The sequence below is a fragment of the Spermophilus citellus genome (genome assembly GCF_964194105.1).
Source record: "Spermophilus citellus genome assembly, chromosome: 3".
NCBI classification, from domain to species: domain Eukaryota; kingdom Metazoa; phylum Chordata; class Mammalia; order Rodentia; family Sciuridae; genus Spermophilus; species Spermophilus citellus.
Window position 1 is genome coordinate 114,160,513 of NC_138184.1, and position 17,677 is coordinate 114,178,189.

At 54.3% G+C, this 17,677-nt stretch overlaps 1 protein-coding gene across 1 annotated transcript; it reads left to right on the forward strand.

Annotated features, from left to right (window-relative positions):
- Window positions 1–1,384: 1,384 nt before the first annotated feature.
- Window positions 1,385–7,566, forward strand: CRYBA4 (crystallin beta A4; the record flags this gene model as incomplete). The annotated part of the gene is made up of 5 exons (XM_081288250.1): window positions 1,385–1,423; window positions 2,520–2,638; window positions 4,267–4,408; window positions 5,898–6,040; window positions 7,419–7,566. The coding sequence occupies 5 exons, from the start codon at window positions 1,385–1,387 to the stop codon at window positions 7,564–7,566; spliced, it is 591 nt and encodes a 196-aa protein (XP_081144376.1).
- Window positions 7,567–17,677: the final 10,111 nt, after the last annotated feature.

Here is a 17,677-nt window from a genome sequence, read left to right on the forward strand (position 1 = left end):
GGCTGAGGCTGGCCTTGAACTTACGATCCTCCTGCCTCAGCCTCCGGAGCCCTTGGGATCACTGGTGAGCCCCACTGTGCCCCACTGAGCCTGCAGTCTTAACTTTTATTTTTCTTTCCTCCAAGTAATGTGTAGGATGGGGTTGCTTTAACCCCTCCAGGAAGCGGTGGATGTTGCCATTCTCTAGGGGGCCCAGATGGCAAGACCAGGGCTGGGTTTCACCCTGAGTGACATGACCCCCAGCCACGCTCTTTCCTCTGTCTCTGGGAGGTAGAAGGAGGGTGTGGGGGGATGTCCACGGGGAGTTCTGCCCCCCGGGGTGTGACAGGTGCTCCGCCTGTGGAGCATGTTCATAACCATCGGCTCCTGGCTCCAGCCCGTAGAGTCGTCTGGGGCTCTGGCCAGACCTCGGCCTCGCTCACTCCCTCTGGGACCTCTGTGCTGGGCCACCAGCTCTACGTTCCCACCTTTGTACGCCAGCTCTTCATGCCCCTCTTTCCATCTGACCCTGTGGGAATCCTCTCCACGCTTCCCAGAATGCCACCTCCAACATGCAGCCTGCCCTGATTGCTCCACTGGAAGTCAAACACGGACGGGAAGGGGACAGGAGCAGACGTCCATCAATGCTTACGGGGCACCGGGCAAGAAGGTGCGCAGCCTCATGGCCCCCAGATGGAGTTTATTTCCATCCCATTTTATAGGTACAACTGGAGGGGAAATGACCTACTCAAGGTCACACAGCTGGCCACCCTTTGGGGCTCCTCGGCCAGTTGCTGAGACTCCTGCCCCGCTCAGGGGCCCCATGGGGCTGATTCAGGCAGACCTTGCACCGCTCCCCTTCCCCATGCCCGTCTCTGGGGGAGGTGACCTGATCTGTCCTCTCCCAGCTGAACCCAGAGCTGCTGACACCTCTCACTGGGGCTGTGGCCAGCGCTGGCTTTTGTTTCGAAGGCTCGCTTGCTGAGTCGGGGCTTTGTCCCTCAGGGGCCCTCTCTCCCCTCCCTGCCTATAAGAGGTGGACCTCGACTGGTCCCAGTTCTGACATGTTCTCTGGGCCCATCTCGGTAAGTCCCCGTTGGAGAAGGGGTGGGATCAGGGGTCCTGGCGAGCCCCCTGGGAGGTGGGGAGCCCAGGTCCCCAACCCTGTGTCATCCCCAGTGCCGTCCTCTTCCTGACCAAGAAAGGGTGCCCCAGACGCCCAGACGGGCTCCCGCGACCCTCACTAAGAACACAGTGATGCCCGAGGCTCCCACCCGCTGGCCGCCACAGACACTTTCCCACAGTGAGCAGATGAGAGGCGCAGAGCAGGGCTCCGAGGCTGCGGGACCCAGGGGGTGAGGGCGCATGGTCACCCTGTTCTTCTCCTGCCTAGGAAGGGGGCAGCATGACCCTGCAGTGCACCAAGTCGGCGGGACACTGGAAGGTAGGGAGGGGGCCCGGGCCAGGGTGGGAGGACACAGGTCAAGCCCCAGTCCCTGGGATCCCCCCTCCCCCGTTCCTAGCTCACTGAGCCCCCACCTCACTTGGGAGAGGGGTCCGAATGCCCATCTCACAGAGGACACAACCAAGGCTCAGAGAACAGGACCCGAAAGGTCACGCAGAGAGATTGAACTTGAACTTGGGTCATCTGGTTTCCAAACTTGAACTGCCACTGTCTTTGGCTGCCATTAGGGTCGTCACTGCCCACTGGATGAGGCAGCTTTGTGGGCCACCATCATCTAAACATGTCCCTCTTGGGCACAAACTGAAAGCCAACATTACGTACCAAAAATAGGTGGCCACTGTAAAAACACAATAAAAATGTGATTAATTTTTAGCTAAATACTGTTGCCTGAGAGACTATGGACAATCTCTTTTTGGAGAGAGAAATAAAGAGATTAGTAGCTGGGCGAAGTTTGCACACCTGTAATCTCAGGGGCTCAGGAGGCTGAGGCAGGAGGATCGAGAGGTCAAAGCCAGCCTCAGCAATAGTGAGGCCCTGAGCAACTCAGTGAGACCCTGTCTCTAATTAAAACACAGAATAGGGCTGGGGATGGGGCTCAGTGGCTGAGTGCCCCGAGTTCAATTTCTGGTACCAAAAGAAAAGAAAAAAATAAAGATTAGAGAGCTGTGGGGAGGGGCGCGGGGGACATAGCAATAACAGCACTAAGACCTAGGCCACGCCATTTAGTCACACGGTTTTCTATCCGGATTCCTTTGATCTGTCTATGTTGAGGGGGAAGAAAAGCGCCATTTTAAGAACTTGGAGGTCCCTCATGAAAGTTCAGATTTGGAGAAGGTCTTGAGATGCTTCCACCGGGCAGAGGTCCCGGGTGCTAGACAGAAGCCACTGTTCCCGGGGACCTGTGCTCTCAGGGCCCTCAGCTCCCTTACGGGCCTGGCCCTGGAGGCCCTGGGGGGTCCCAGTTGCCAAAACCCCTTTCACCTGCTTTGCTGGACTCTAGGTCCTGGGGACGCCCCCAACACCCTGCTCCACAGGATTCTGATGTCCGCCCATCTCCACCTTCTCTCTGGCACAGATGGTGGTGTGGGACGAGGAGGGCTTCCAGGGCCGGCGGCATGAGTTCACGGCCGAATGCCCCAGTGTGCTGGAGCTGGGTTTTGAGACCGTGAGATCCTTGAAAGTCCTGAGTGGAGCGTGAGTCTGCAGGGAGACTGAGTCGGGGTTAGGGTGGGGGATCAAAAGGGACCTAGAGGGGGGAGCTGGGACTTTTACATGTTGTCAGCCTTGTCTTCCCAGGCTCTAACTGTACCTGTGTCCTCTAGTGTAGTGCTGAGGAGGGTGCAGGATTGCCATGTAAGGTTGTGCAAGTTGTGCACTGCCCAACTACAGGGCTGCCATTAAGGTAGTCAATGCCCACTGGATGAGCCAACTTTGTGAGACACCACCCTTAGAAATGAATGTTGAGTCTAGAAATGTCCCTCTTAGGCATAAATGGAAAGCCAACACCACTTATCAAAAATAGGCAGCAGCTATAAAAATACAGTGAAAAGTGTTACTAATTTTAAACTAAATACTACTGCCTGAAAGACTGCGTGTGATCTCTTTTCAGAGAGATAAAGACACTAGTGAGCGGGAGGAGGGGCGGACACAGCAATAACATACTGAGACTTTGTAGACCAGCATCATTTAGTAGTCTTTTCTGCTACTGTGAAGTTCTACATCTGCACTGTCCAAGTTCAGTGGACACATGTGACCACTCAGGATTTCAAATGTGGATACTGTAGCAAAATGTGGTGGTGCATGCTTATAATCCCAGCGGCTCAGGAGGCTGAGGCAGGAGGATGGAGAATTCAAAGCCAGCCTCATCAAAGTGAGGCCCTAAGCAACTCAGTGAGACCCTGTCTCTAAACAAAACATAGAATGGGGCTGGGGAAGGGGCTCAGTGGTCGAGTGTCCCTGAGTTCAATCCCTGGTACCCCCCACCCCCCAGGTGCCTCTCTGGGTTGGGGTCACCTTTGGAAGCCGTCACTTAGGCTGAGCCCTTTGGTGCTTGCTGGGACGAGGCTCCCACCTGCTGGCTGAATTATTTTATTTTAGTTAATTTCATTTATTGAATTCAAATTTAATCAGCTGCCTTCTGCCAGTGGCTATCATAGTGGCTAGAAGGTTCTAGAGGGTTGGAAAGTGCACTGGAAGGAGAACAAGGTCTGGTATGTGAGTCCCTTAAAGCTATGCCTGTGACACCTGAGGTCACCTGGGGCGATTTGTGTCTTAGCTTCTGCTTCCTGCAAATGGGGAAATGGAGCCCGGGTGGCCGAGGCCAGGAACCCGGCAGGTCCACACCTTTATCTTCTATGCAGACAGGAGACGCAGGTGCACCGGTGCCTGCCCCCTGTGTCTCTTTCCCTAGGGGTCACAAAACTGAAGGGGCCACGTGGCAGGCCACTAGGGCAGCGGCACCTGGTAGCTGAGGAGCCACTCCACGCTCAGAGACGGGGTGGTGGAGAGAGGCCCTCCTTGCCAGGTCCCGCAGGGTCACAGGAATCCTGCTGAGGCCCCGCAGCCTGTGGTCAGCCTGGCACATTCCCAGAGCCCCTTGCGTGGAGCAGTCCCCCTCCCTGCGGGACACACGGCAAGTGGGTGGCCGCTGGTGTTCGGGGGCCCAGCGGTCCCCTGGTGGGCACTGAGCTGGGCGTGGTGGGGGGTCTCGCAGCGACCCAGCCTCTGCTCCACCACCGTCGCAGCCCCTCCCCGAGGGGAGCCACCCCAACTGTGTCCAGGCACTGCGACTTAAGGGTGGCCCTCCCTCCGTGTGCCCGCAGGTGGGTGGGCTTTGAGCACGCCGGCTTCCAGGGGCAGCAGTACGTGCTGGAGCGCGGCGAGTACCCGGGCTGCGACGCCTGGAGTGGCAACACGGCCTACCCCGCCGAGAGGCTCACCTCCTTCCGGCCCGTGGCCTGCGCTGTGAGTCCTACCATCAGGGCCTGGGAGGCTTGGGCCTTTCCAGGGGACGCTGGGCATCAGCCACCGTGGAAATCAGGTTGCCTGACGTGGGCCGTCTCTTTCCTCTCTGACCCTCAGTTTCTTCTTCTCGAAATGAGGTCCCAGTCCCCATGTCCTGGGGAACGAGGACACAGACCCTGCCAGCTGCTGTCCACTTACAGCAGCTTTGGTTAGGATGTCAGCACCTGTGGACCCCTGTCCCTCTCTTCATGACTGGGGGCTCTGGCAGAAGGTGGATGCAGGGAGGCAGGTCCTGATGGGGAGGAGGGGTGCCCTTCTGACTTTATATTTTACCTCCCTTATGGGGTTCGGGGTGGATGTGGGCACCTTTACTCCATTTTACAGATGAGAAAAACTGAGGCTCAGAAAGGTATGTTTTATTTTATTTTCACCTTATTTACTATTCATAATTCAGGGGGGAAAACCTGATATGTTAGAATAAGAAAGTAAGTTGCTGATAATTATACCTCTGAGACAGGAGCTGCTTCACAGTACAGGAGATGCTTTCTGTTCTGATTGGTGATTGACAGATGACATCATGGCTATTCTTGTACCCATCCGTATATCTGTGTCTACCTATATCATCAATGTATAGTTAGGTACACGTATTTTTGTTATATAAATGAAATTCTAGGAGCTGGGGATGTGGTTCAGTGGTAAAGCATATGTTTAGCATGTGGAGGCCCTGGGTTCCACACTCAGAACCACAAAAAAAAAAAAAAATGAGTCATAATGAACTTCAGGCCTGGAGACCTGCTTTTTTCCACTGGGCAAGTATATCACAATCACCCTTCTGGAAAGTTATATCTCATCTATGGTGTCATTTTCATGGCTCTCTAGTATTCCACGCTGTGGCTAAGAAGACCATCGGCTCCTTTGTTCTACAAATAACCAAGGTGCTGAGCATGTGCAGGGTCCTGTATCAGGCTGTCATGGGTCCAGTCCCTTGTTCCATGCTCATCACACCTTAATTCCATCTAGTCCTGAAAATGACCCTGAAAAGTAGGTGCGGTTGGTTCTGTTTCATAATTATGAAAATGAAGGCTCAGAAACACCATGTGACATGTCTAAGCTCGCCATCTGGTAAGTGGCAGAGTCAAGACTGAAACTCAGAGAGGTTCTCTTCTTTTCTCTAACCCCAGGTGCAACACCCAGATTAACATCTGATCCCCTAATGTTGGACATTCAGATTGTTTTCCCCCCTTTTTTTATGATGAACATTCTTTTTTTCTATGATTTTTTTTGTGTGTGGAAATTTCTGGAAGGATAAATTCTGGAAGCGCAAATGATGTATATCTTATAAGGTTCCTGGTACCTGCTGCCTTGGTGCCCTTCCAAGGTTTGCTAAGAAGGCTGAGCTGGGAGACTGGGGCAGGCTGTGGTAAGGGCAGAGGCTCCAGGGTTTCTAGTGGGCTACCAGAAGGTCTGACCCTGTTCCCTCTGCCTGTAGAACCACCGAGACTCCAGGCTGACCATCTTCGAGCAAGAGAACTTCCTGGGCAGGAAAGGAGAGCTGAGTGATGACTATCCCTCCCTCCAGGCCATGGGCTGGGACGGCAATGAAGTGGGCTCCTTCCATGTCCACTCTGGGGCGTAAGTGTGTGCAAGGCTCCTTGTAGCAGGGCAGAGAGAGGATGTTGGGGGGGGGGTGACACTTCCTGTGAAAACTGTGTGCTGGGGGCTGATGCACACTCCAGAGGAGAATACCGAGGTGCAGGAGGTATCAGGAAGGATGTATGGGATTTCAGATGATGGAAACCCAGACCAAACTTCTTTTGTGTGTGTGTGTGTGTGGGGGGGTACCGGGGATTTAACTCAGAGCACTCGACCACTGAACCACATCCCCAACCCTAGAGACAGGGTCTCATTGAGTTGCTTAGGGCCTCCCTGTTGCTGAGGCTGGCTTTGAACTCACGATCCTCCTGCCTCAGCCTCCCGAGCAGCTGGGATGACAGGCATGTGCCACTGCACCAAGCTTCTTTAAACCCAAAGAATGTTCACTGGCCCCTGTAATTAGCTTCAGGCACTGCTGGAGGACGGAGCTCCCTTCCGGCTCCTGCTCTGCCTGCCTCCGAGTGGCTGTATTCTCGGATGAGTGCCTCCCAAGTAAAGGCAAAAGTGGCAGCTGGGTCCTTAGGTATCAGCCCCAGAGAAAGAGAGGGTCCTTTTCTCAATGATACCATCGAAGTCCAGGAAAGATGCTCATTGGTCCAACTTAGGTCATGTGGTCCCTTCTGGACCAATCATAATGCTTACAAGAATGGGATGCACTGATTGACTAGGCTGGGTCACATGCTCTTCGCTGAGTTCAGCTCCATTTTCCCAGGTTGACTGTGAAGGCTTCCTGTGGTTCTTGAGTCTTGTTTGAGTCCCTTTCAGAGAGAAAAGCGGGGCTCAAAAGCAGACACCAACCCTTGTCCCGAATAACATAGGGATCAGCGAGTTGAAACATAGCCATTTTCTCTAAAGTGCCTCCTGGAAAGAGAGGAGGGGTCAGGGCTTCTTATTCACTCATTCATTTGCCGAATATTGATGGGGCTCCTCCTCTGTGCCAGGCGTTCGGCTGGGCCCTGGGGGACAGTGAGCCACACATGTCCCTAACCAGGAGCCTGCCTGCTGGCGGGGAAGCTGACATTTTACCAATGATCTTCAAGTTATCAAATTATACGAATGCTTCGAAGATACAGTCAGGGACGGTGGCCTGACTCGGGACTGGGTCAGACGGCCCTGATGACGTAATGAATTATACTGGGACCTGAAGGGACACAAAACTGGGCCAGGCGAAGAATCGCCGGGAGGATGTTCCCGGCAGAAGAAACGGCACGATCAAGGGCCCAGTGCCGGGTGTGTGTGTGTGTGGTGGGGGTGTGCGCCTGGCGCATCCAGGGCCATGAAGGCCGGGGAGCCTCTCCCATCCTCTCCTGACCAGGGTGGGTGCCTCTGTAGGGTGACCGTCTGTTTCCTTTTCTAGATGGGTTTGCTCTCAGTTTCCCGGATACCGAGGTTTCCAGTATGTGCTGGAGAGTGATCACCACTCGGGTGACTACAAGCATTTCCGGGAGTGGGGCTCCCACGCCCAGACCTTCCAGGTGCAGAGCATTCGCAGGATCCAGCAGTGAGCGAGCGCCTGGCGCGGAGGAGCGCATGCGCGCGTGTCTGTGATGGCCTAGCTCTGGTCGCTGCCACCGCCTCTGCCTCTGCCTCCCCTCGCAACCCCGCCAGCCCGGCGCCGGTGTCCGCCAGTCCATGCACAGTCAGCACAGAAAACTCAAAGTAATAAAAAAAGAAAAGAAGGTCCGGTGTTAGCTGTGCTTGTCAATTTTACTGATCTCAAAGAACCAAGTTTGAGCTTGATTCATTTTCTCAGTGATGGGTCTGTGCTTTTTTGTCTGTGCCTTTTTTTTTTTTTTTTTTAATTTTGAGACAGGGTCTTGCTAAATTCCCAAGGCTGGCCTTGAAGTTGCCGACCTCCTGCCTCAGGCTCCCAGATAGCAGGGATTACAGGCATGCACCACCATGCCTGGCTACAGGTGTGTTATCTAAGTTCCAAATACTATTAGAATTTTCTAGATACTTTATTTTTATTTAATTTTTAAAATAGAGCTGGGGTTTGAACCTAGGGCCTTGTGTCTACTGTGCTAAACCCCAGTCCTATTTTTGTTAACTTTAAACAAATCCACTGTGGTCGGAGAACATGTTCTATGAGGTCTCAGTCTTTTGAAATGTACTGAGACTTATTTTGTGACTGAGTATGCGGTCTATCTTTATGGACTAAGAGGACAGCTGGAACACTGTGTTCTGTTGTGAGTCAGTGTTCTGCCAATGCCAGTCAGGTCAAGTTGGTGGGCAGCGTCGGTTAGGTTTTCCTAGATTTTTGCTTATTTTCTAAAGATTGCTCTTTGTCAATCATGCAGGGAGAGCCATCCTGTCTCCCACTAGGGTTGGGATTGATCTTCTTTACCATTGTCCATTTTTCCTACTTTTTCTTCAAGAATTTTGAAGCTCCCTTGTTAGGTGGACATTTATTGACGATGGCTATCTTCCCCACAGATCATTCCTACCGTGGTTTGCAAAGCCACACAGGCAGGAAGCCACCTGTCTCCCACATGGCAAAACCTCCAATGCCCCTTTTCTTTTCTTCTCTCCAGTTCTCTTACATAGACCATCTAGTAGTACTCATTTAACACCCTCAACCTTCTGAAGAAAGCCCATAAAACAAAGAAAGTCCTGCTGGGTGCTCTGATGTATGCCTGTAATCCCACAACTCAGGAGGCTGAGGCAGGAGGTTTGAAAGTTCAAGGCCAGCCTCAGCAATTGAGTGAGGCCCTAAGCAACTCAGTGAGACCCTGTCTCAAAATAAAAAATAAAAATAAAAAATAAAAAGGGCTGGGGATGTGCCTCAGTGGTTGAGTGCCCCTAGGTTCAATCCCTGGGACCAAGAAACAATAAAAACCAAGTCCTGGGCTGGGGTTTTAGCTCAGTGGTAGAGTGATTGCCTAGCGTGGGTGAGGCACTGGGTTCGGTTCTCAGCACCACATTCAAATAAATAAATAAAGGTCCATCAACAAAAATTTTATATATATATATATATATATATATATATATATATATATATATATATATATTTTAAACCCAACAAAAACCAAGTTCCAGTTCCATTTTGCTCGCAGCCTGAGTAGAGAGTTTCTCTCGCCCTCTTTCTTCTCTGCCCACCCCCTTTGTTCTTTGCTTTTTCTTTTTTATATGAATTATCTAAACCCGGTTCTTTTTCCTGGATCCCTGGGGCCCATCTTCCTCTACCCACAAATGTCCCTAATCTGTTGAGAGGGACAGGAAAGGGTGGGAATCTGAAGAGTGCGCAGGAAAAGATAACATGTGCCGGCTCAGGAAGGGAGGCGAGTGTTTAGAATACTTACATTCAGGAATTTTTAAGCTGCCTGTCATCATCCCCTGCAGCCCTAGGTGGTCTTCTATAAAGAGGACCGTCCCCAGGGAGCCGTGCAGGAGATAAGACAGTGTGAGGACCCCGTGAGAAAGGGGCCATCTGGGAGCCAGGGACAGCGGCCTCTGCTCAGACCTTAGGATCTTAGATCCTCAGGCCCAGGGCTGGGAGGAAGCCAGCTCCGAGGTTGGGTGGGGGGAGGTTCAGGTGCAGGAGGCCCTGGGAAACCGTGGGAGATGGGACACACAGTCCTTTTCCTGGCCCAGTTTGTTGGGGCAGACAGACTGATGCAGGGGAGACCGCAGGACTGGACCGGGGATAAGAAGAGGGCGGGGGTGGGGACAGGCCCTCCTTGGTACTGGCCTCTGCTCAGACCCCCCCCCCCCCCAGGACTCAGTCCCTGGACACTGGGCCACCCTCCTGACACCTCCACAGGAGATCACTACAAGTCAACCAGAACCCATCCCAAACTGCACTTCTGGAATGCACCAGTCTGGGGGCCTGGAGGCCCAGAACTTGCCTAGCCTGCAGGAGGCTAAAACAGTCTCAGAGCCCAGTTGCTATCACCCTCTCTACTGGCGCTGCACTGGTCCAAGCACCCCAGTCTCTCCCCTTTGGGTTTTCCCTGTGTTTACCTCTGCCCCTACATGTTCCCTTCTCCACTTAGCAGCCAGGGTGCTCTGGTTACCAATGCAAGGAAGATCTGGTCTTCCTTCTGGTCTTCCGAGCTTCCCGCTCAGAACCCTCCCATACTCCCTCTCCTGTTCCAAGAGAAAAACAGACACAACTTTTCCCTCTCATCTGTCTTGCTTGGGGCAACTCCGACCTCAGGCCCCTAGGCTGGCCCTTCTTTGAACGTGCCAGGTGTGTGAATCAGCTCTTCACAGATGCCACAGCCTGGGGGGCTTAAACCACAGAGCTGACTTCCTCCTGCACCACCTCCCTGGTGACTCATCCTCTATATAGACCACCTCTTGGATCAGATTAGGATTCCAAAGGTCCCATTTGTACCCTACCTCCTGACCCAGAACACCACTGATGATACTGTGTCCGCCTCTTTCACATGTGATATAGCAACTCCTTGACATCATTATAGTCTCTTTAAAACCCAATAGAAATTTAAGGCTCAGAGAGGTGAAGCAACTTGTCTGAGGCCACTCAGCTTTGTAAGAGCATTTAGCCAAAGCTGGTTGTTCAAGATTTGGGGAGTGTATTAAAGAGATAATGGTAGTTTGAGGCTTATAAATAGAAAGTTGCTGAGTTCCTGTCTTCCATTAAAAGAGTTAAGAAAGCAGCCCCTCAGGTTTGGTATGAAGAATGGTGCAGCTTCTTATCCACCATCAGAATGTGTCCCTGGGGGCTGAGCAGGGAGCATTTGCTGAAGGAAGGGAAGAACCTCACTGGAATTTGATGGTGGCTCCGTGATGAGCCAGCTGCGGCCAGAGCCAAGAGTGAGGCAGGCAACCATAAAAACCAGGTCCCCAGATGTGAAGAGAGACAATTTGTCAGGGGTGATCTCAGAAGGGAAGGAAAGAGGGCGTGAAATTATTTTTCATATCTTGCCAAGAGACCAATTTTCCTGTTGTGAAGGAAGGAGCTTCAGTTATTGAAGCTATTTGGTCAGAAGTAAGTGGTCGGCAGGGAACACACATCATCCAGAATGCGGTGCTCAGCCAAGAGGACTGACCACCAGGTTCAGGACAGGGGTGTCCCAAATCGGCAAACTCTTGGCCCAGAGAGGGGCAGGGACTTGTCCAAGGCCACACAGCAAGCACCATGAAAGCTGCTGCCTCTGACAACCTTACCCTCAGCCACTCATGCCTGCTCCTTTGTCCACCCCTTCCTCCCTGCGGCTCCTCCCCTTCCCTCTGTCCACCTGCCTCTTCCACCACTGCCCCGGAGTCACTGCCCAGGAGCTAACTCTTTGGCAGGAAGCCTGCGCTGTGTTGCACCTGTCATGGGAGGCTGAGGCTGGAGGCTGGAGAGTTCGAGGCCAACCTCAGCAACTTATTGAGGCCCTAAGCAACTCAGTGAGACCCTGACTCTAAATAAAACACAAACTAGGGCTGGGGATGGGGCTCAGTGGTCGAGGGCTCCTGAGTCCAATCCCTGGCACCAAAAACAAACAAACAAACAAACAAACAAACAAAGCAGCATCAGATCAAAAGGAAGGAGCCACCACTTATCGTGCTGAGGGGCAGGGGCTGGAGGTGTCACACACCTGGGCTTGTGGGAGGAGGAGGCGGGAGAGGAGGAAGGCTCCCAGAGGAGGGGAGAGCTTCTCCTGCCCCAGAGGAGCCTTGGCAGCGCGTCTATTTATTATTAACGAGGACCCAGCAAAGAGGATGACGGCGACGACGCGCCAGGGCCTCGCGTGCGAAGCAGGGACGACAGAGACGACGGGCGATGCTGCGGCGCTGGGCGCGGGCCAGGCCCCTGGCCCGGGAGGGCGGGAGCAGGTGGCGCCCCGCCCCGCCCACGTCCTGCCGCCCCCGGGCACAGCTGCGCTGATGACCAGATTAATGGAGGGGAAACAGGGCGGGCAGGGCCCTTCCTGCCGCCAGCCACGCCTCACATCATCTCCTGGACAGGTCTGTGGCCCTCCTGGGGCGCTGGGCAGCCCGGGGAGGAGACACGCTGAGCGGGGTTGACCCAGGTCTGGTCACTGGATGGGGACAGGGATGGTGAGCACAGGACCCCATCTAAGCGGCAAGAGGCCCCTCTGGAACGGTGGCTGGAGCAAAGGCTCTTGGTTCTGGGCTTGAGGGGTGGACCGTGGACTGCAGGTGTCACTTGTCCCCAAAGTCAACCCGGATCACCTTCTATGACGTTGATACCCTCCCACCGTTTAGCATATGAGCCCCCAAATTCCCTCTCCCTGGCTTTCTGTGTCTCCAGACATTTAAAGAAGGGTCTCTTGCCTGGCGGTGGCTCAGGCCTTAATCCCAGTCGCTCAGGAGGCTGAGGCAGGAGGATCTCGAGTTCAAAACCAACCTCAGCAATTTATCGAGGTCCTAAGCAACTCAGTGAGCCCCTGTCTGTAAATAAAATATATAAAAGGGCTGGGGATGGGGCTCAGTGGTAAAGCATCCTTGGGTTCAATCCCTGGTACCTAAAGATAAAAATAATAATAAAAAAAGAAGGGTCTCTGCTTCATGAAAATCAAAGGGAGATCAGTAGAGGAAAGGGACCTGGGGTGGAGGCCGAGAAGGAGGGATACTGGCCAAATTATATGGTTATTGTTGTGGTATGCACGGATATGTGACAACAAATTCATCATTATGTACATCTATAACGCATAAACAAGTGGAGAAAATAAAATAAAATGTAAAACAAGAGAGAGAGAGGGGGAGGGTTCTGTCATTTACATCCAAACAACCCTGATCTTGCTCTCTGGAACCCAACAGAGGAAGCAGACAGCAGGCCTCTCATCCCCCACCCCCCACCCTGTCCAGCAGGGACCTTGGTGGCTTCCACCTGTGGGAAGGTGAGCCCCCTTTATTCCCTGTAACTAGGAGCTCTGAGCCCTTTGGTGCGGGACGCCCAGGGCTTGGTGCCCATCATCACCCTCTTTCTCGGTCTGCGTCATTAGGCACCCCTGGCCCAGATGAGGGGGCTGAGGCTGAAACAGACCCTGATGTGCTTAAGTCTGGAGACAGAACCTGAAGCAGAGCTGGGGATCCAACCTGGCCCCCTGACTCCGTCCAAGAGAGAGATGCTTGTGTCCCGATGCTGCCCGGTGGGAGGCTGACCTCTCCTCTGCTGTCAGCTAAAGGCTCTGGCACCAGCTCACCGAGGTTCCTTAGCACCCTTGGTCTCCCCCTGCCGACCTGGCTCTTCCCCGGCTCAGGTTGTCTCCCAGGCCAAGAATAGCCTCTAGAGACCTGCCCCCACACTGACACCTGGTGGTAATAAATGGAAATGCACCCACCAACCCCCTGTCGGAGGTTGGAAGTCTTGCTCTGGGTAATGGTCTGGTAGAGGGATGGGGAAAAGGGGAAGAGAGTTAGTTCCTAGGAGGTTAGGAATCTGAGATGAGATTAGGAACCCGGGAATCCTTTATTACCCACATATGGCTAATGTTCTTTTGACAGACATTGGACACTTGTGAAACAAATTCCTTTCCCTTTTCACCTTGGCTTCCAGGATGCTCCAAACCAATGTGCAGTTCACTCTTGTCAATTGCATGGAGCTGACTGACAGGAATCTGGAAGGGGAACTTTATCTCTGATTCTATATCCCTTTCCTTGGGCCTTCTTTTCCTACCTGGTTTTTGTTTTGTTTTGTTGATATGAGGGATTCAATCCTGGGTGTTTAACCACTGAAGCCCATCCCCAGCCCTGAATTAATTACCTAGTTGCTGAGGCTGGCTTTGAGCTTGCCAGCCTCCTGCCTGGGCCTCTCAAGTGGAATGACAGGCGAGTGCCACAACACCTGGCGTTTCCTACTTTGTTTTCTATTTTGTTTTCTGATGAAGAAATTCCTTCTTGTTGGGCTGAACTCCGGGGCTCCTGCGTGGCAAGTGCTCTACCACTGGGTCACACCTCAGCCAGGGGGTGTCTTTATAGCTACTTCACTCTCCTCAATTCAGGGACAAGGAGGGACAAAGCAGGGCGATTCGGTTAGAGAGAGCGTGCTTGTCTTCTGGAAGCTTCTCCCTGCAAATGGGCCCAGGAATCGCCACCTTGCAGGCTTTCGTGTGGATTCAGGGAAGCGCTGAGGGGTTATCAGCCTCCACTCTGTTTGCCGTGTCCCCAGGGCTCTGTGCTGTTTGCCTCGGGCCAGCCAGAACGCAAGGGGCAGAGGGCATCCGTCACTGGCCAGCCACCCTGTGCTCTGCAGGCGTCCCCGAGGCCAGCCCCTGCCTGCTCCCAGAGCACCTCCCCGCTGCAGGCGCGCTGGTGTTCCCAGCTCATGCGCAGAGAGCCAGATGCAGCTCATAAATAAGGAATGTGCTTTTCTGCAGAGCGGCTGCGGCGTGGCCATGCGGGGGCTGCGGGCAGGAGCAGAGGCGCCCCAGGAGACAGGGAGGACCATGCAGGAGGCCTGGGACGTTCGGGAAGGGATGGGGTGACAGTGGTGGGAGGGGGCCCCACAGGGGAGCACCTGGAGGCAGACCCTGGGGGCTACATGTAGCTCAGGTACTTTCCATGTAGGTCAGTCCCGCCTCAGTCTACCTGTCTGCAAAGTGGGGACATACCATCCCTGGGGCCGTTTAGCTATTGCCTTTGTAGCACTGGTCCCAGAACCTGGCACACGGTACAAGCTCACTAAGGGTCACTATTTGCCCCGGGCTTCTTCAGCGTTTCTCCTAAGAACTTTGTGTTTATACTGTGGGGGACACGGGGTGGTCTGGGGTCCTAGGGAGAGGGCAGAAGACCGTAGAGGGGATGCAGGTGACAGGAGCAAGTGCTCAGAGCTGTTTGAAGATGCCACCACCAACCAGACAGGCCAGCCGAGTCCCTGAGGGGGGGGGCTGTGTCTCTGCAGCCATTGCGGGTGGGCCTTGGGGTGCTCATTGGCTTGTAAGGGAGAGGGTGGTCCTTGGACAGCAGATGGAGCTGGGGACCCTGGGCGCCCTGAGACTGCACTGTCGTCACAGTCGTGTTGGAGCTGAGGCTCAGATGGGCCTCCTCTGGACATGTTTGTCCATTTGTGCGGTGGTTCCCACGAGGCTTCCCAGAAGCACATCATTTTAACTTCAAGACTTGGTGTGCTTGACCCACGGACACCTGGGGTCCAGCCCTGGAGATGTGGGCGGGGGTGGGAGATAAAGCAGCCGTCTCCCAGGGTGACAGGTCAGGGTGCGCCCTCCCTACAGATGGACCAATGGATGAGACCTAATCCCACCTTGAGATCAGCCTGAAGGAGAGGGGTCCAGTCACCTGGGACGAGGTGATTGATTTCCTAAGAGGAACCGCCAGTTCCCCAGAGGTCAGAAGAGGCTCCCTGGTGCCTAGGGGCTGGGAGGTGTGCGGCCGGCTGGGAGCTGGGTGGGGGTGCCTGGGAGCTGGCTGGGGGTGCAGGGCGGGGCCTTGAAGGCGACGCTAAAGGTGGCCCTGTGTCCTAAGGCCAGTGGGCGGGCAGGGGAGCTATGGGGTTGTGCTTTTCCAGACTCTTCCGGCTTCTTCAAGGGGACAAATAGGAGGGGGGCCCCATAGGAAGCGACGGGGCAGGGAGCGTGGTGGCGACTGGTGGGGGCTGGGGGTGAGGGGAGCCGGCCCGGGGAGGGAGGGCGGCTGTGGGCGGGGGTGTGTCTTTGTGGAGTCTTCAGCGCTCTCGGCCCCGCCTCCGGCCCCACCCCCGGCTCCTTCTGCCCCGCCCCTTCTGCCCCGCCCCTCGCTGCGGTGGGAGGGAGGAGAGGGCAGCTGCTGGGCGGCTGGGAGCGCAGGGAGCAGGTGCGGGGCGTGCAGGGCTCTGTTTGCAGATGGATAACAAGATGGGGTGGGTGGGGTGCACGGCCCGTCCCCCTTCTCTTTTGTCTGTCTGGACACAAAGACCCAGACAAAGCAGCCGTGGACTGAGGACGGGGCCTGCGCTGGGCTCGCACAGGCCGGAGACCCAGGGGAGGCGGGGAGGGGGTGGGGTGCGGGGAGGGGGTGAGGGGCGGGGCAGGAGGGGCAGGACAGGCGCGGAGGCCCCCTGACCCGGGCAAGGCCTCCTGGCCCCTCAACCTCGCTCTGGGCACTAGAAAGTGAAGAGGTTGGCCAGCTGGGGGTCCCTGCACTTCGCCATCCTGACGGTGGGTCTCCTTCTCTTTTTGGGAGGAGAGTACCAGGGATTGAACCCAGGGGCACTGCTTAACCACTGAGCCACTTTTTTATTTTGAGATGGAGTCGACAAGTTGCTTAGAGCCTTGCTAAATTGTCAAGGCTGTCCTCAAATTTGTGGTCCTCTGGCCTCAGCCTCCTGAGTCACTGGGATTGCAGGCGCCACCGCGCCCGGCCTGGATGGTCTCTTTTATAAGGAGAAGAGATCCTGGCTTCTGGAAAGTGGAGGAAACACATTCAGATCCTGTCCATGGAGGAGAGGCCCCCGGATAAAAAGTGACCAGGAACCTGATGAGGCATAAACTGTCTTTCCCATTCCCATCCCCCCTCCCTTCCTTTCATTCCCCTTTGTCTAATCCAAGAAATTCCATACTTCTCCTTCCTCCCTTCCCTTGTTGTGGATTAGCACCCACATATTAGAGAGAACATTAGCTCCCCAAACTGTTTGTCTAGATCAACCTCTTGTCTTTATATGTTACCCAACCTCAGGTATTTTGTTATGGCTAAAGAAAATGGAGCTTAGATATAGCTTTTCCTGAAACCATGCATCGTCTTGGACTTGTTTCTGCTACTTGAGACCCAGACAGTCCTGAAACAAAATAGTGATTGATGCAGTTAATTCTCAGCAGCTGGTATAGTGTCGGCACTTGATAGATCGATCCTTCCTTCTTTTCTTTTTTAGTACTAGGGGTTGAAGCCAGGGGCACTCAACCACTGAGCCACATCCCCAGCCCTTTTTTGTATTTTTAGTTTAGAGATAGGGTCTCACTGAGTTGCTTAGGGCCTCACTAAGTTGCTGACGCTGGCTTTGAAATTGTGATCCTCCTGCCTCAGCCTCCCGAGCTGCTCGCATTACAGGTGTGTACCACTATGCCCGGCACCTTTCTTGACCACAAAGACTGGCTGTGTTACTAACTCAAGTTCCCACAAGCCCTCTGACTTCATTAGGACAACAATATCAGTGACTGGCACTTGCGAGTTGACTTCTGTCTTTCCCCCCAGCCTGAGGCTCTGGGGTCAGGGGCTCTCTCCCATCTCTCCCATGCCAGGTTGGCAGGTAATGGGTGGAAGCTTCTCAAACCAGGTAGGCCTCAGGTTGGACTTAGGGTTAGCTCTACTGGGGAAGGCTGGGCCGTGTAGGGGTCATGGGGCCATAGACAATCCCCTGTCCCCATGGAGGATGTCCCCGACACTCACCTCCCCAGACACACCTTAATGAGGTGCCTGCAGCTCCTTGCCGATGGCTTTCTCCAGCCGAGGGCACGTGGTCTGTCTGTGCCTGGAGCAGCCTGCAGATGGCAAGGGGTCAGTGCACCAGGACCGTCCTTCAACCTGACAGGTGACAGTTGGTAGGTAAGAATCGTGGCTCCCTCCACCTGAGGCGGGCAAGTCTCACACAGACCCCCAGAGGACCGCAGGAGGACTCGGTCCTAGTACTTCCCAGAACTTGCTCATAGCTATGGACTCAGTTGTGGTCTCCTTCCCAAGTCCCCACGTTGAAGCCTTAACCAGTAACGT